The following is a 19,140-nucleotide window of genomic DNA, read 5'->3' on the forward strand; positions in this document are numbered from 1 at the left end:
ACTGGATGAACAAGAATTTGGCTTCAAAATGTATTTTAAAGGAACACAGGATTTTGGAGAAACTTCCTGGGGAGGAGCGGGGGGGGGGGAGTGTTGACAAGATGGCTCACAGGGTGTGCGTTGTGAGTCTGCCTGTGTCATCACAACATCTCCACTTCCTTTGCTTCCACTCAGTCCATAGGGAAGGGGTCCCTGGTCCCATGGGGCACCATGCCAGACGCTAGAGAGAAGCATGGATCCTGGAGCAGGGAGAGGCCACTGAGGTTGATTAAGTCCAGCTTGTCCAATGCACCCCTGACCAAGTGGTTCAAAAAAAAACGGCCTTCCATAATCTAGGAGTGACTTTCCATGTTGTAAAAACCTACATTTCCTGTGTGCGTGAATGGGATGGGTGCAACGGTTGATCAAGAAAGAGGCAGTGGAGCTGCAGCAGGGAAAACTTCCTCGCTCAGGTGCAGCTGCTCTGAAGAGGATCGATTCTGTGCCTGGCATCAATGGGAGGGCTCAGAAGACCACAGGCTGGAATAACAAAGCCCTCATACCAATCAGTGGCAAAAGGCACGTGCTGGATTGTGCCCAGCTGTGCTCCCCCCATCTTAAAAAGTATACTGTTACCTGCTCCCCCAGGGGGAAGGCCACGCAATGGGGCTCTTTAGCAGGGGACAAGAGAGCCCATTTAGGTAACAGTTAAATGACAAAATCTGGGGAAGCCGGTGCTTGACTCCCGCCCAGCCATGGAAACCCACTGGATGGTTGTGGCGTGGAATCTCTCTGTCTCCCCAACCAGGCAGAGGGATGCAGCAGTGAAGACCTCCAACCAGGAGCAAGGAGACCCAGGCTTCTCTCAGGCATGGAAGCCAGGTGGGGATGGGGGGTGGGGGCACTTGGCCCAAGGAACAAGGGACAGCCAAACCAATTCCCCAAATCCTGCCAAGCAAACTACACTGGTCTCTCATTGCATCACCTGGAGCCAAAGCCAACCAGAAGGGCCACCTCACTCACCGTTTGGGACCAAGAGGGAAGGGAGAGCTGGCAGAGATTTACAAAACCAAGCATGGGGAAAAGCCTCTTCCCCCCTCCCACAATACTGAATTTGGGACCCACAGAAGGAAATAATCATTTATTCAGCAGCCCTTCTGGATGACCACGGAAGAGGTGCAGGAGGGTTTTTCCAGGCACGACCCTTTGTCCCCAGCCAGCTTGTCCTGTGGCTCTGCAGCCTGAGCTGAGGGGCACGGATTCTGCCCGTGGCGGCCTGGCGTCTCTTCCCCGCCGCCAGCCAAGAGGCAGAAGAGAATTCAGTGGCTGCTCTCTACCTCCCCAAGGAGCTTCCAAGCCACCCCCAGAGAGGTAGGAGGGTGGGGCTGGCAGTTCCAGCAGCAGGTCTGTCCTTGGCATTATTTGGGGGGCGAATATGATGGGCTGAACTGTAAGGAAAAGGAAGCTCCCGGCTGAAGGAACCACATCAGGCAGTGAGCATCATGGGAGGGTTATCTTGAACACCTGGTGCACTAAGGGCAGAGAACACGGGGTGAAAAAGAAGTGCTACTCCCTCATTTTCTAGCTCAGATGCCCATTTTAGGCCCCAAAGCCCAGCGTGTCTTAAGAACAAAAGCAAAATTCTCCTGCTCCAGATAGTCGGAGCAGGACAAGGAAGCCCTAAGGATGGAGATAAACTAGATCAGATCTATACATGGCCCCTTTCTCTGCTTCAGGAAAAGCTTTTCAGAAGGGCAAGGGGGAAATTTTTATTTTTAATTGCTGCTCTTCAAAAAAAAAAAGGTATAACCTTGTTTGATCATTCATGAAATTCAATGGCTGTTCACATACAATACAAGGAAACCCTAAACTAGTTAGAGAAAAGTAATTTCACATGATTTCACCCCCCAAATAGACAAGAGAATAATTTAATGGGTGGTCCTGATTCTGACTGCATGCAAAGAAAATAGCTGCTTTCCCACCCACAGGTGCAATCACAAACGACCTAAGGATATGCTAGTCAAGTTTAGCTTGTGTGAATGCAGTTATTCAGTTCCATTGCAAAGTTATATTTTGTTAAAAATTGTAAAGTTAGTTCCATGATGAATGCCAGTCAGAATGCATGCTAGAATTAACATCAGAGTTCTAACATGAAAAAGAAATCCTCCCCCACCCCCTTTAGAAATATTAGTCACATCTGCTGGTGCTTGGTAGAGACTTCTAAAATAGATGGTGAAAATCAGAACCCTCAAACTTCTTGCTGTTATGGTTGCCGAGAGAGTTGGAAATACAAGCGGTAACATTTCATAGTCAGGATTCAGATTCTGATGGACCGATTTGTAAAACCGGTACCAGGTAGCCCCTTGAGATTCTTCAGCTGGCTAGGGAATTCTGGGAGTTGAAGTCCACGGGTCTTAAAGTTGCCCCTGTTTGGAAACCCCTGCCTTAGGGAAAGCAACCTGAGTGCTCCCTTCTGAGGTTTCCCCTTGGGATGGAAAGGGTGGGAAACTGGGGGAGGGGGGTGCAAAGGGCTGGAGAGAGGACCGCCTGTCCCCATCTCTCTGTCCCGCTGCAGCCTCCCTGGCTTGGCTGACCATCCCTCCCAGTTTCAAGGGAGAGTTTTCCTTGTGACTGAACTGATGTGCGACAGGTCTGGGAAGCTGCAGTTAGCTACAAACAGGATTGTATCATGACAGGCAAACATTGTCACACCACATGTACCGCCTTGCTAAAGAGGAATTGTGAAAATGTCACATTCTAACCATGTGAACCTAATAACAAGGTAAATGTTTACCTGATTTGACTACAAAATCCAGTTCAGCCAGGACCCGAATTTCTCCTTTTCCTTTAGCCAATATTCTCAATGCCTAAAAAGTTATTGTTCTGTATCCACTTGGCATTTAAGAGTTCCAAAAAGTCACCTGAATGCGTTCATTCTGTTTTGACATTTAAAAATTTCAAAGGACCTTCCCAAAGTCCCCAAATACACAAACTGCTCAATGTTGTCAACCAATCCAGATGTGAAAATGGAATTTGCCCAGAAATGGGATGCCCTTATCAGATCTGAACAATGAACTAAAGAAGAGCTCTGTAAGAAGTTCTGGACTGAGTTGGCACTGTCTTTTCCATTTGTAGTGGCCATATCTCTGTGAAGGCTGAATGCCAGGATGGTGGCATTTTCAGGTTCAAGCAAAACAAAGCATTGAACATCTGGCTGAGGACTTGCCAAATTTACCTATGAAAGGGAGCATGCAAACTAGGACCTTTAAATCCAGCACCATTTTCCTGTTCCTATTTTTTATCTTTGAAAGTAGAACAATCCTTCTTTACCTTTATCCTCCCTACTGTCTTCAGGGATTCTCCCAATACTCTGCCGTAGAGGAACTGAAGTCATCAGTTGTGGGTCTCCAAGAAATCTTTTCTAACAGGCCTGTCCCTTCATGAAAGAAATCCCAAGAGACTTTTGGCATCCTCAGAATACTGGCATGAAAACAGCTGGATGATGTTTACATCTCCTCAGAAATACCCAGTAGCAAACTTGTGCATGACAAGGGCTAGAAAGCTAAGAGGAAGAAGAACCTGAAAGCTGCTTTGGAGGATACCAAGTATTTTCCCTGGGAAAGAGGAACAGCCCTAAAATTTGATGGCATTTCTCCTTTCTCTGATCTATGTTACCTGGTTATCAGTCTTGGATAGATCAATGGAAAAATCTCAGTGAGGAAGGAAAAACTCTTACCAGCCATCCAAGTAGGTTACCTCATCAAACAGATCAGACTCTAAGCAAGCCAGCTTTCTCAAATGCATAGGGGAGCTTAAAAATCAAACAAACATGTAAAATAGGTGAGACGGAGGAGAGGGAGTGGGGGGCCAAAGTCACCAAGGTCGCTTCCCTGATTGTGTGGGACTGGAATTTGGGTCCTCCTGAGCCTCGCCAGCGACTTCTCCGATCCTCCACACTGGAAAAGGGGGCGGAGGGCGGGATCAAAGGAGACAGGCTTAAGAGCTGGGTCTTACTTTGATTTAAGTACAAAACTGTTGGGTGTTAAGTGAATTCTGGTTTACAAGAAAGGGCCCAGCCCCATATGCCTCCTTTCTAAAACTTCTGGCCTTTAATAACATTTTTCAAGTTAAAATTCCATCTAATAAGAACTATTCTTTTTTAAATGGGATTATTCCTGAAAAGCACCTGTCAGCTGGGTGATCTATGTTGCTTCTGAGCTTCAAGACTGGCTCCTCTGCTCTGCTCAGGGGGGGCCCTTATCCACGCTGCCCCATCACCCCCCACTTTTCCCCCACTGGAAATTTACAACTATCCCTCTTTGGGAATGAAGACACCTGCATGAAGACCTGAAGGAGGGTTCCTGGCATGCTTGCACGGGAGAGGAAGTCAACAGAAGCGACCAGTTTGGTAACAGAGCCACAATGAGAGCTTGGAAGGGCCTTAGCTCTACTCCTCAGGGCTGGCTGTGAGCCTCCAGGCCCCTCTCGCAATCTCTTGCTCCTGGCTGCGCAGGTGGGGGCAGAGGGAAGGCAACTCCCAGAACACAAGGCTGGCTATCTTTGTTGTAGAGCAAGGGTCTTCAAACAAGGCAAATTTAAGACTTGAGGACTTCAACTCCCAGAATTCCTGAGCTAATATGACTGGAGGAAGAATTCTGGGAGTTGAAGTCCTCAAGTGTTAAAGCTCTCAAGTTTGAAAACCCCTGCTGTAGAGAGTCAGACCAAGCAAGGTAACCTCCCTTCCTGCATAGTGATTCCACTTCAGATTATTCAGAAGGCAGACATTCAAAAAGAGAGTTGAGTGGCATCAGCCTACACTATCTTTGAGCATCAGCATTTACTTCAGAACTTGTTCTAAGCACCAGGGCTCAGCCCAGCACATCCGCCTTTCCCTCAAGTTAAAATATGTTCCCCCAGGAGATGCCCCCACGCTCAACAGATCTAAGTTGAAGAGGCTTTCTCTCAAGGAGGCAGAGAAGTCTGGAACTGCCACCCCGGCGAGATGGCCAGCGAAATGTATCACCCCCTCATCTTTAAGAGAGAGGGTAGGGGCTTCCTTATCTGGTCCCTCTGGAGATCATTATCTAAGCCAGGTCTGACCCCTGGAACAAAAGACCAAACAAAATCTCTCAAATAGACGTGTGTGAATTGCTTTGACTTCCCCACTGACTTCTTACAATTATTCCAGACAGCTGAATTGAGCAACTTTGCACATTAGTCCCTCTTATTATGCTTCCCCATGACAGCCCAGAAAGGGGCTCTTCCCATTTATCCAGATTGCAAGTTGTTAAAACTCACTCCAGGAACACAACCCAAGTCCCATCCCAACCCGCATCCCAACATAGGACTGCCAGCACCTCAGGAGGTCTGCTCTGTCCCGCCCTAGTCTCCAAGAGCCGGAAAAGACAAAGTGCACTGACCCCTCCTTTGGCCGGCCGGCCGCTCTCCTTGCTGGCTCTTCTCCCCTTGGGTCCATCCATTCCCGCAGCGGCAGGGCGTCTCTCCCTGCAGAATGAAGCCCCAGTTGCCTTTACCAGCTGATGCATCGAGTCGCTGCCATATCCCGAGGAGGACTGGAAGGCGCTGGAGGCTGACCCGCTGAAGGAGACCTTGCTTTGGGAGGTTGGGATGCCACCTTCTCTCTTGCCAACAGGTGTTTCTTGTGCAGGTGGAGGCTGCTCCAACCCTTTGAGCTCCACCTGATCCACCATAGGTGACGGCGTGGACAGCTCTGAGACAGTGCCCTTCTCTGCCGTATAAGAAGCTCCCCAAATACTGCTGGACAGGCTCTCATCTCCTTCTTCACCGCTCCAGTTCTTGTAGGACTCTCCCACCATCGTTGTCACTCCTTGTGGCTGTTGTAGGACCTCCAGGTTTGGCTGAGCCCCAGAGCCCACCACGGCCAGCTCTTCCAAGCGATTCTGCCCAGGTACTCCGGGCACGGCCTCCCTGGGCAGTGGCACTAGAACTGCTCGGCTCTTGCCCAAACCCACTGGCCTCTGAAAAGCCACCACTTGGCTGGCCACCTTCTCACGGTTTTGCTCTGCCGGGTTGTCCAGTAAGCGAGCAATGACGGTAGCTCCCTCCTCAAGAAAGTCTCCTGGGCTTCCAGGTTGGGAGAAGGTCTTTTCGGTCACCAGGTAAGCTCGCTCCAGAGTCCCCCAAAACGTCTCTCTCACCTGCACGATGTGTCCTTGCTCCAGACGCTCCATCTTCAAGTGCGTCCGAGCCTCCCCGTAGGAAGCGGTGCCTGGGTGGAAGCCCCCAGCCTTTCCCTCCTCCTTCAGAGGAGACCCCCTGAACTTCTTTGGTGCCTCCTCCTCCTCCTCCTCCTCCGCCACCTCAGCGTTGGAGGAGAGTCTCTCTGCCCTCGGATCAGGCATCTCCGGGGCCATCGGCTTCTTCGCCTTCCTCTTCCGCCTGAAGCGAGCTTTCCTCTGGGGAGAGAGGGGAGCATTCCCCACCTCCCTGGCTGGCTCCTTCAGCTCTTTAACACAACCCAGGATATTTCCCATCTCCGTGGTGCGCAGGGCTCCAGGGGCAATGCAGTGATGCTGCCACCGGCCTCCCGGAGAAATCCCAGCGGCTGCCTCATCGGATTAGGTGCCCATTTGGAAAAGGCTCTCAACTGCCAGCACGCTCGCACTTGAATGCGAACACCCACCCGCACAGGAAGATGCTCCTTCCGTTTTCAGACAGCCATCTTATGAGGCTGGGAGCTGGAGGGAGAGACATTCAAAGCACCTCACTGCAGTTCAGAAATCACTTGACCCAAAAGCAGCCAGAGCCGGGATTGGCTGCAGCAGCTTCTCTCCAAATATGAGGTAATGGGAGGGCTCCCCTCGCAAAGAGAAAGCCAGAGCCAGACAGAGGCGGCAGCGGCGGCAGCAGCGGCGGCGACGGCAAGAGGGAAGGAGGGAGGGAGGGAGGGAGGGAGAGGCTGCCGAGGGGTGTGGCACCAAGGCAGAGAGATGGATATCGGGAGACAAAGTTAAAAAAAAAGGCACAACAAAAAACAAGGAGAGGAAGGGAAAGAGCGGGAGGTGCTCAAAGGGAAAGAAGCCGAGGCATTGTGTGCAAAGCCACCGAGAAGCCCAGAGAGGCGGAGGAGGAGGAGGAGGAGGAGGAGGAGGCTGAATCGGATAAACTCCATCCAGAGATTTTGTGCTGGAGAAGATTAACCTCCTTCCAGCAGCATCCGAATACCAAGGCAGGCATTCCGGAATGAAAAAGCCCCTCTTTTCTCTGAAAAGCATGGCGAAAAATATATTTGGCCATGCTCCACAGAGCACCCTGGGGGCCTCGACGCCCATTCAGTGGGGCTCAATGAGCCAAGCCACCCAGACCCTCAGGACCCCATCAGCTGCACCCATGTCCCCTCAGGGCTGGTGGGGGATTTCCCTGACCTGCAGCTGGAGACCAGTGTGGGACCCCAACGGCCCCTCCTTGGGAGGCGGGAGGCTGGTGGGGAAACTGGGCGCCTTCTAGTGCCACTGGAGAGCCTCAAGCTCAGAAGAGCAGGCATCGTCTTGCAAAGGAACCGCGTTCTCCCCACCGCCACCTCCATGCAACCAGGTATTTCTTACATTGTAAAAAAAAAAGGGGGGGATCAGAAGCAGGTAATCCAGATGTTTTCAGTCCCCACCAAAGCCAACGAACATGGCTAATGGCATTATAGTATTGCAGAGATATAAGGTTTTCAACGTTTTCTTTAAAATCCACGGCTAGGAAAGCTAGACAGAATGTTGGAGGCCCACCCAGGTGGATTTCTCACAAAGCACAAGACGACCCGGTGGAATTCATTGCCACAAGACGCGATAAAGACCATGACACGGGCAGCTTTAAAAGATGGAAGATGGGTTTTATCATTGTTAGTCCAAGGCTGGAGGCAGCCTTTGCCATGGGACAAGAGAGGGAGAGCTCTCCACCTTCTGCCTGGGAGCACCCAGGGACGTGAGGCTGGCCACTGCAGACCCAGGACAACCCAAGACCAAGATGGACCTTCGTCTGATGCAGCGCTGACCCCTTTAACAGGGACTCTCCTTCCTCAGCCCGGCCACAGAACGGTCCACAATGCAGGAGGGGTTTTGCCATTCCTCAGTTCTGCAGGCAGCTGCCATTCCAGCTGAGTGCTAGGCAGAGGAGCCAAAAGGTTAGCAGCTGCCACGTCTAATAAGCCACTTCAATTTGGGGGGGAGGGGGGGGGGCAAAGGTCACTAGAAGCTGCACGTCCTTTTTTCAAATTTGCCTTCTGGGTCCAAAGAAAAGAGATTTTCTTAAGGGCAAGAAACTTAAGCTGAGGGGAGCAATAGGGGCCCCCTGCCTCTTTCTTGTTCGTCCCATTCAACCAACACGTGAACCAGACAAGGACAATGTTTCTCAGCCTCAACAACTTTTAAGTTGTGTGGATGGACTTCATCTTCCAGAATTCCCTATGCTGACTGGGGAATTCTGGGAGTTGAAGTCCATGTACCTGAAGGTTGCTGGGGTTGAGAACTGTTGGACTAGGAAACGTTCCTGAGAAAGGCTGAAGAGCAAAGAGTCCAGTGCTCTGTGCGGGGAATTCTGACCCACCGACACAGATTCCCCACAGATTCCAGGTGGAGGGTTTCCTTCTGGTTTGGAAAAGAAAGCAGGCCAAAGCCAACCGTCCCCAAGAAGCTGCCCTGACAGTTTCCTGGAAGAGAATCAGTTCCACGTTTTGTGAGCCGGAAGGGAGGGCAGGTGGTTTTTTTCCCTACCCACCAAATTATCCCCCTTTAGCTAAACTGGCAGCCTTTAGTTGAGGGGGCTGTGCAGTTGAGGGGGGCAGAGCAGGCCGTGCCCCACCAGCCAGCCCTAAGACTTTCCCTTCCCCCTTTTTCATTCCAGGCAACCGTCCTCACCCTTAATTAATTAATTAATCCGTGCTTTTGAATGCATGCACTTTGCACTGAAAGGCACCAGCTAACCCATACAAACGGAGGCCTTTACACCATGCAATTGTGGTTGGGTGCTGCCCAGAGTTGCTTAAGATAAGCAGCCATACAAATCTTTTTCAATCAATAAAATTAAATGAATAAATCTAGCTTTGGGGGTGGAAAAGATGAAAAGCTGCTTTTCCTTTTCACCTAGAAGTAAGGGACCCATCGTCCTCTGCTCCACCCCCACCCCCCAGCGCCCCCACACTGACCGAAAGGCTCCCGTCCAAAGCGTGCCTGGCCCTTGCTGTCTGCTCTGATTGGTTGACCTCCTACCACATTTATACAACTGTCCACCTCACAAACCGTTACTATCTTGGGCAGCATACAAGATTAAAAACAATAGATATAAAAAAAAGAGCCACTGTTAAAATTTAACCCAGACATTATTTAAAAAGAAAACTCTGTACAACACAGGAGAGAGCCAGTCTCAGCCCCACGATGAAGCCAGGGTAGCATTTCACCCGCCCCCTGCCCCGCCCCCGGCCTGGACGGCCCCCCTGAACCTCAGCAGGGACGGGGCTAGCCTCACTTGCGGGGAGGGTTGGGGGGAAGGGTGTTCCATGAGGAGGGAGGAGCCAGAAGGAGCCAAGTTCTTCTTCTCCCCACCGCTGCCCAAGCAGCAGCCGCAGCAGCAGCAGCAGCAGGCACAGCTTCTGGGCACCAGCACCTTCCCAGGGGCTCCTCTGCAGTCAGACCCCTCCCCATTTCCCCTCCACTTGTTCTTGAGGCAGCAGTGCCACCTAGTGCTCGCCTGGCCAGAAATGGGGGAGGGATCGGGGGGGGGGGGTGAGCACCACACTGGTGTTGGCTCAAGTCAGGCCAGTCTCCCTTGACCGTCTCTGGGAGCCAGCAGGTGTAAGTCGGGCCCAACAGGAGGCTGTGCCTGCCTCGGCTTCTGCAGAGCCCACCTGAATCCTTCGCCGCTTCGAGAAATGCTGACCTCTGAATGCAGTGACACCACATGGCTTTTAAAACGGAATTATTATCCGGCAGGCAACAAGCAATGGACGCCTTTCAGCTCAATTGATGCAGGTCCTTTTGCATTTCTAAACAAACAACACCCCCCACCCCGCCCATCAGGGGGAGGCAAGACCTAAAGCAAGCCTGGCCCAGCCCTTCCCCCAGGCCGAGGGATTGAAGCAAGGCCCCCTGGCCCTCCAGGGTGGGGGATTCGCCTAGCAAGGCCCCGGGGATGCCCCTGGCCAAGGACTGGTTTAGGCGCCAGCTTGCAGGGCTGAGAGCTGTGAGGAAGCCTTGGGCTCCTCTTGGCACACGGAGGTCCAGGGTTCAGCCCCTCCCAAGCCCAAAGGTGGGTTCTCCCTGCAAGGCGAGCAAAGAGGGGTTGGGATTCAGCAGCACAGTTGGGGCAGGACCAGTGCTTGGAAGGAAATCATCATTAAGGATCATACGATTTAAAATATCCCTTTACCCAATGAAAGGCCACCTATGAACTCTATTCCACTCAATGAAGTCTCTCTCTCTCTGACACACAAACACACACACACACACACACACACACACACACAGGCTCTTCTGGTCCTCTGGCCCCCCAACTGGAAAAGAATTGGCATCTCACCCATGGGACTTTAAGAAGCCTCCCTTCCCAGCCCCTGAGGGGAGTGTCCCAACAGAAGAGATCTCTCTAGCTCAGGCTTGTTCTGGGGGGGTTTGGTGCTCTCCGAGCTGGGCTGTTTTCCTGCAGATGCACTGATCCTGTTACCGACCCGGGTAATGAAAGGTTTTCAAGCAAATAGCCCAGCTCAGAGAGCACCCACCATGTCCACCCTGCTCGCCCAACGGGCTCCTCGCCAGCTACGCATCCCCCCCCCCCCCCCAGTCCTTTCTGAAGCAGAGAAGGCAATCCAGGAAAATGCTGGCTAGGATGGGAAGATCTCGCAATCAGCGCCTGGTGAGAAGAGGAGAGAGATGGACCCTTTATTCTTCTGTTGTGTTCTTACGCAGAGACCCACAACTTCTGAGGCTGTAACTTATCAAGACATTCACGAAAAATGGGGACTGGTGTTAAATCTCCTATTGCAGCTGCAGCTAACAAGCGAATTCAGACTGGAAGAAACTGCCTGCAAACTTACAATCACACAACTCTTAGCTGAGCAACAAGACCCTACTCCAGTTATTTGAGAAATCCCAGATTTTCAGGCATCTTTCTGTGTTGAGTAGCAATCCTAAGTACTAATTTCTGCTTTCATATTCAGCATGCTTCTTATTGTTAAAAAGCCAGTTTGGTGTAGGGACTAAGACACGAGGCTAGAAACTGGCAGCCCCTGAATTCTATTCCTGCCTTAGTAGGCACCAAGCCAGACATAGACGGCCTTGTGTTGGGCCAGTCACTCTCTCTCAGCCCTAGGAAGGAGCCAACAGCAAACCAACTTCTGAAAAGCCTTGTCCAGAAAACTGCTAGTCCAGGAAGTTGCCAGGAGTCAACATGGGCTCAAAGGTCCCTCTCTGAGCCTTTTAGCATTTGAGGATGCCTATTCTTTCAGTGAAACATTCGTCCTTTGGCTTATTCCATTGTGCCAGTTTTTTCCCTGCCTGCCATGTGGTGGGTAGCGATGGGCCAGGGGAGTGGAAGGAGTGGCTCACAGATGAATTACACAGCGCAGGCACAGTGCTGCCTGTAGGTGCAGCCCAAGGGGGCTGTTCCCAGTAAAGCACGTCCTACATCAAGGCTATCACACAAGCCTCAACTGTCAGGGTAGACGCGGTTGGGAAAGGCAGTCTTGCCTTCTCCAGTTCAAGGGAAGCAGGCAAAGAGCTCCTGGCTCCAGCCCAGAAAAACACAGAGCTGCCAAGTCTACTCTTGGGGGGTGCACTGCTGGTTGCTGACCTCCCCCCTCCCTCAACACAGGCCAGATGCCTTGTATTCCAGCAATAAAGGCTCCCCACTACAGCTGTATTACAGGAAGATTACTCAAGAACTTTTGACATGCCTCTCAAGACCCTTGCACAGCAGCTCAACCGTCCGCCCCCCACTATTCAGATACAAGATGACACTGCAAGTTAAAGCCATTCCTTAGAACCAAATATTGAAAAAACTCCCATGTCAGTGTACAAGATATAACTTAGATGAACTAAGGAGAGCAGAGATTTATTTATTCAGTCTCTGCATCCACCCAGCGCAACCAAGGGGTTCTGTGGATTAGGAAGGCATATAGAATCACCTGTATCCTTATTATGATGACGATTATCCTGTTGCTTTGAATGTACACTGAGAGCTATTGCACTGGAGTCAAATATAGCATTCTACTCCACTCTCTATTCTCTTCTGTGGACAAGATGGGTGGCACCCAAATTGTTTAATAAATAATCCATATAATTATTTAATAAATAATCCAATAGTCCATGTCTTTGCTGCAATGATTTGGCAATGGCCTTGACAAATCACACCTTCTCAAGGCTTAACTCCATGGTACCAGCTGTGAAATGGGAACAACCATTTATCTTGCTCAGTTCCATGGCTTTTTTGCCCAATGGAAGCATTATAGGCCTCGCGTTCTCTTACAACAAAATTATCTCTGTATCTCAGAAAATCAAAGGAAGCCAAAACACAAAAGTTAAGAATGAACCTGAAGGCAACCACAATATTAGCATGCTGTCCATGTCCCCTCTGGAGATCCCTATGGCTCCCATCCTGAAGGCCCTGGAGGGAAAAACGGTTTCCCCAGTCCTCTCTGATAGACAAGCCGCTGTACAAGGGTTGGGACAATGAGATCTTGCTTCCCTATTTATATTCTGTTGTGAGCCTTTTGTTTATCCAGCGGTTTCTTTCATATTATCACAGTTGTTTTACAATTGGGAAGTTCTAACAAATGAACTATATGCATACATAAATAATAAGGTGCCGTTATACAACGTCCCAGGACGTTAAGGGTAACAAGACTACTCTGCAGCCTGTGGGATGGCAGCCACCCCTTCCCCAAAACACAGCACGCCCATTGTTCACCCACCACACACAGCCAGGCAACTTCACCTAAAGGAAAGGTCCCTTCCCGACAACCTCAGGGATGATCTGGAGCTCCAAACAGAAGCAGACGCAATGAGTGAATCACTAACGGGAAAGCTGCTTATTTTCCCTGACCTGAAAGGTGATTAATTGGCCGGACAAGCCACCTCAGGCCTCCTCCTCCTCCTCCTCCTCCTCCCCTCCAGAGCAAAGCCGGGACCTTACCTGGAAATGAAGGATAATCGTCCAGATCAGACCCAGGGTAAGTTTCGGGTTCCCATCGGTGATGTCGTCATTACGAATGTTCACCAGTTTCACCTGGAAATGGGATCAAAGAGGAAAACGAGGCAGAGTCAAAGGGAGCGCTCCAGCAGCTGTCCATTCCTAGCGCAGCCCATCCGAGGTTGGGTGTCGGGTGAAGCATCTGATCTCCACACAAATCATGGGAATCGGGTCATTTATGCAACAGAGCCATCACGAAACCAACGACGGACATCCGTTCTCCTCCTGAACGTGTGGTTGCAGCATTCAATGCCTAACTCAGGCATTTATCAAAAATGCTCCAGGCAATAGTGACAATCATTATGGGGGTCCACGGTGTCCCCTCAACTTAAACCCACCCAAGTAAGTAGCAACAAACACTGCATGCTGGTTTTTCTTTGCCAACAGTCTCCTATTCAGGCCACTTTGGTGCAAGGGAGACCAAGAGAGGCCGGGGGAGGAACTGGGGGGAGAGGCTCAATTGCACTCATCTAAAGAAAGGTGCTAAACAAAGCGGAAGGGCCTTATCAAAAGCCAGTCCGTGGCTTGTTCTGGATCTCTTAAATCAGAGTCAGAAATCAAGAGCAACGCCAACTTAAGCTCACCATTAATAAACTCCGTCTCATCAACCCAAAGCAGCTGGGATATTTATCATGGGTCCTTCTGAATTCTGAGCTTTTTCATCCTGAAAAATGATTGATCTTTCACGGATCTGCTTACAATATTAGTAGCCGTTTGGAAGTGTGTTGGTTTTTTTCACTCATATTCACCTTGTCAGCAAATACAGCTCTTGTTGTCAGACTGTTTTAAAACTTGCTTCATCTGTTTGCCTTCAAAATATCTCAAGATATTCCAATGTACACAGAAATAATTGTCAGACCCCCACATGGGGCTACCCTTCAAGACCAGCCAGAAGCTACAGCTGGCCCCCAATGTAGCAGCATAAGCAGCAATGGGCCCCTTTCAGCCTGCCCATGCGCCACCACTGCTACGTAGTTGGCTTCAGAATGAGATTGAAGCTGCTGGACATCACCTCAAAAATGACTTAGTCACTCATAAATGACTTAGATGAGGGAACAGAAGGGGAACTCATCAAATTTGCAGATGATACTAAACTGCCAGGAATAGCCAACAATCCAGAAGACAAGCTCAGGATCCAAACAGATCTTAACAAACTTGAACACTGGGCCCTATCCAACAAAATGAATTTTAATGTGGAGAAAAGCAAAACTTTACATTTAGGCAGGAAAAATCAAATGTAGAAGTACAGATTAGATAGATACAGATATAGATAAAGATTAACAGAGTTGGAAGGGACCTTGTAAGTCATCTAGTCCAACCCTACACCATTTTTGACAGATAGTAGCCCAGTCTCTTCTTGAAAGCTTCCAGTGATGAACCCCTCACAACTTCCGAAGGAAACTTTTGTTCTATTGGTTGATTGTTCTCACTGTCAGAAAAATTCTCCTTATTTCTAGGTTGAATCTCTCCTGGGTCATTTTCCACCCATTATCTGTTGTCTGGCCAGTGCTTTGTAAAATAGCTTGACCCCCTCCCTCTCTGTGGCAGCCCCTCAAATATTGGAACACCTCTATCATGTCTCCCCTGGCCCTTCTCTTCACTAGACTAGCCAGGCCCAGATCCTGTAACCATTCATTGTATGTTTTAGCCTCCAGTCCCCTGATCATCTTGGTTGCTCTTCTCTGTACTCTTTCTAGAGTCTCAACATCTTTTTTATAATGTGGTGTCCAAAACCGGATGCAGTACTCTAGGTGTGGTCTTACTAAGGCTTTATGGAGTGGTATTAGTACCTCCCTTGATTTTGATTGTATCCCTCTGTTAATGCAACTTAGGATTGCAATAGCTTTTTTGACTGTCATCGCACACTGCTGGCTCCTATTTAGCTGCTTGTCCACTTAAGACTCCAAGATCCCTCTCCCAGTTACTGCTATTAAGCCTGGTTTCACCCAGTCTCTATATGTATACTTTGGGTTTTTCATGCCTAAGATTTTACTTTTCTCTACATTGAATTTAATGTTGTTAGATACGGCCCAGGGTTCAAATCTGTCAAGATGCGTCTGGATCTTGATTCTATCTTCTTGGCTTGTTGGCTATTCCTGTCAGTTTAGTATCACCCGCTTAGGTGAGACCTGACTCAAAAATAGTAACCGTGAGAGGGACCTTGGAGTCCTGGTGGATGATTATTTGAATATGAGCTAGCAGTGTGCAGCAGCAACCAAAACAACTAATGCAACCTGGGGAGGGCGGAGCTGGCGTCGCAACGATACGGCATGCGATCTTGGAGGTCTGAGATCACTGCCGATATCTTTGCTCCTGAACGGTCTAAACGGATCTAAACCGTCCCGAAGAGATGGTGAATGTAAAGAGCACATCCTGTCGATCCCAGGGACACTGCAAAGTCCCTGGTAGATCCAGGAGAAGCTCTTTTTGCCAGCGGCAAAGAGGCAGCCATTAAAGCTGCTGAAGTTGGGATAGCTCCGAAATGAAAGAGAACGGAAAGAGAAAGTGTGCCGGTTTGGTGAGAATTTTTTCTTTATTTTAAGATTTGAAAGGACACCCTAAGGAAAAGAAAGAATCTGTAAAAGTTTTGACAGAAGTGATTAAGCGGCGATTTTTTCCAATTGGTTAATAGAGAGTCCCTGATAAGATGCCTATGGAAATATGATTGCCTGGGTTTCCCAGTTTCCCACAGAAAGGCATGCCATCCTTTCTGCATATCGTGGCCTTCTAATATTAGTGTTCTTTTGTTGGTTAGATTCACCCATTCCTTTATCCATAGTAGGGTGGCTGCTGTATGATATATTTCCCAGTTTGGCAGGGCTAACCCTCCTCTGCTTTTCGTATCTTGTAGGGCTTTTACGTTAATCCTAGCTTTTTTCCCCTGCCAAATAAATTTCAGCGTTATCTTGTTTAATTCCATAAAAAAAAAATTATTTAATTTGATTGGAATTGTCTGGAATAAATATAGAAATTTTGGCAGAATATTCATCTTAATCAGAGCAATCCTGCCCAAGAAGGAAAGTTGTAATTTACTCCAGGAATCTAAATCTTTCTTGGATTGTTGGAGAAGTTTGTCATAGTTGTTTTCTTTTAATGATTTGCTTTGTGGAGTTAGCCAAATTCCTAAGTATTTAATTTTTTTTGTCACCTGTATTCCCATTGTTGTCTCTAGCTCTTTATTCTGGTCTCCTGTTAAATTTTTAGTCATTAATTTCATTTTTCCCCTGTTAATTTTAAATCCTGCGACTTCTCCAAATCGTTCTAGTTCTTCTAATAAGTGATGTCCTTTTTCTATGGGCTCCTCCAGAAAAAAACCCAAATCATCAGCGAAGGCTTGTACTTTATACTCTTCTGATTTGATCCTCAGTCCTCTAATTCTCGTATTTTGCCTAATGTACACCAAAAGAGATTCTAGGGCGAATATGAAAAGCCGAGGGGAGAGAGGGCAACCCTGTCTTACCCCTTTTTCTATTTTTATCGGGCCAGTTTGTTCCCCATTTATTAGAATATTTGCCTGTTGGGTGTGGTAAATTGTAGTGACAACGTTTTTGAATCTGGTGCCGAGGTTCATATTATATATTTTTTGAATTAAGAAATGCCAATTTAAATTGTCGAATGCTTTTTCAGCATCCAAAAACATAAATGCAAATTGTTTTTCCGGATGGGCTTCCTATAATTCTGAAATGTCTATCACTGTTCTTAAATTATTCTTAATTTGTCGAAATGGGAGAAATCCATTTTGATCTTCATGGATATGTGTGTTTAAAACCTGTTTTAATCTATTGGCTATTATAGAAGAGACTAGTTTGTAATCTGCATTCAGGAGCGAAATTGGTCTATAATTATTAATAAGTCTATGGTCTAGGTCCTCCTTCAGGATCAGCGAAATTAAGGCTCCCCTCCACGAGTCCGGCATCTTGGCTGCTAAGAGTACCTCATTAAATACTTTCAGCATCAGTGGTCCAATTTGTTCTATGATTGTTTTGTAAAGTTCTACAGGTATCCCATCCGGTCCTGGCTCTTTATTGTTACTTTGCTTCTCTATTGCTGACTTCAGTTCGGACCATGTTATATTTTTGTTTAATAATTCTATCTCTTCCTCTCCAATTGCTTTATTATTCGCTTCCTCTAGGTATTTCATTATTTTGTCCTCACAGACTTCTTCTTTTTTGTATAATTTCCCAAAGTATTTAAAAGTGATCTCTTTTTTCTTCTCTATCTCCTCTTGCAAATTGCCCCTCTCGTCCATTAATTGGTGTATCAATCTTTTTTCTTTCATTTTCTTAAGTTTGTGGGCTAACCATCTCCCTGGCTTGTTTGCATGCTCAAAGTAGATTTGTTTAGTCATTTTCAGACTAATCTCCAATTTTTCTTGTTCCAGTAAATTTAGTTTGTGTTTAGTTGTTGTTAACTGGTTCTGTATTCTTTGGTTTTTGGGGTTCTTTTGTAGTTGGGTTTCTAAATCCTTAATTTCTTGTTGTAGGTTACTTTGTTGGGAATACTTTCTTTTATTTCTCATAGCATTGTAAGAGATTGTTATTCCTCTTATAAATGCCTTCAATGTGTCCCATATATTTTGTTTCGAAGTTAGTTCATTATTATTTTCCTTTAAGAAGAAGTTCAGTTCTTCTTTCAGTTTATTAGTATATTCTTCTTCTTTTATTAAGTGAGTGTTAAGAGTCCATCTTTTCTTTGGTTTTCTTCTACCTCTCCAGATTATTTGAATTGGGTTGTGGTCAGCCCAGTCATTTGGTAAGATTTCGCTATCTTTGATTTCATTAATTAATTCACCGTTTATCCAAGCCATATCTATTCTTGTCCAAATTTTGTGTGGGTTAGAATAATAAGTAAACTGTTCTTTTTGGGGGTTTAGTTTTCTCCAGATATCTACCAGATTCATTTCATTCATCATATCCTTACATGGCTTCGAAAATTCTCTTTTTCCTTTTTTGTTCTTACTCATGTTACTATGATCCTTCCAGTAGTCAGCAATAGAGTTAAAATCGCCAATCAGACAAATATTGCCTTTTTCGAAATCTATTATTTTTTGGTGGAGATGTTTGAAAAATTTACCTTGATCATCATTTGGGGCATAAATTACTACCAGTAAAAATGTAATGCCATTAATCAAGATTTGTACCACCAGAGTTCTTCCTTCAGGGTCCGCCCAGATTAACTCCGCTTTTAAGTCATCTCTCACATAGATTGCAATACTTTTCTTTTTGTGTTTATCTGCTGGTGCTGTGAATAATTTTCCCAGTTTCGGGCAATCTAGGAATTTCTCCTCACTTTTCCTAATGTGTGTTTCTTGTATGCAAATTATGTCAACGTTTTGTTTTATTAGTTTGGTTAGAATCCTTTTCCTTTTAGCCCTTGAATTTAGGCCGTTTATATTGATGGAAAGAATTTTCCTTCCTTCCTCCATTTACTTAAGTCTGCCTCGCTTTTTGTCTCTTAACTATACGGCTCTCTTCTTGTGGTTGATATGGGGTTGTTTCTTCTCTTTCTTGTTGTAAGTTGTCTTTCCCTTGAGTTTGGACGGGTCTTTCTTCTTTGTTCCTATGGTGGTTACGATCTTCCTGCATGTTCCTTTGGGTTTCCTCCCTAGTGTGTTGATCCTCCGTGGTTGTTAGCTGTTCTAGGAAGTCTTGTGCTTGTTCTATTGAATCTGTTTTAATTTTTCTTCCCTTCCACGATATTAGCATCCCTTCTGGGATTAGCCATTTGAATGAGATTTCTTTTTTATTTAAGTAATTGGCTAAAAATTTATATTCTTGCCTTATGGCCCTCACTTTTCTTGGAATCTGCTTAAGAACTATGATCTCTTTGCCCTTATATAATATTCTCTCATCTCTGACAATATTTACTTCTTTGATACAATGCAAGAAAAGAGGAGTGATTTTATACATTAAAGATATTATCCCAGCGAAATTGATCTATGCCGATGACGATGGA

The 19,140-nt window shown here is 47.3% G+C and overlaps 1 protein-coding gene across 1 annotated transcript in view; it reads right to left on the bottom strand.

Moving 5' to 3' along the window:
- The window catches only part of LOC113437698 (microtubule actin crosslinking factor 1), a 282,960-nt gene that overhangs the window by 167,061 nt on the left and 96,759 nt on the right, over positions 1–19,140 (bottom strand). The window contains 1 exon segment of the mRNA XM_087939498.1: positions 13,129–13,221. Coding sequence (XP_087795624.1) covers positions 13,129–13,221 — 93 coding nt within the window.

Source organism: Pseudonaja textilis, chromosome 10 (assembly GCF_049901715.1).
Source record: "Pseudonaja textilis isolate UNSWEBS1 chromosome 10, rPseTex1.2, whole genome shotgun sequence".
NCBI classification, from domain to species: domain Eukaryota; kingdom Metazoa; phylum Chordata; class Lepidosauria; order Squamata; family Elapidae; genus Pseudonaja; species Pseudonaja textilis.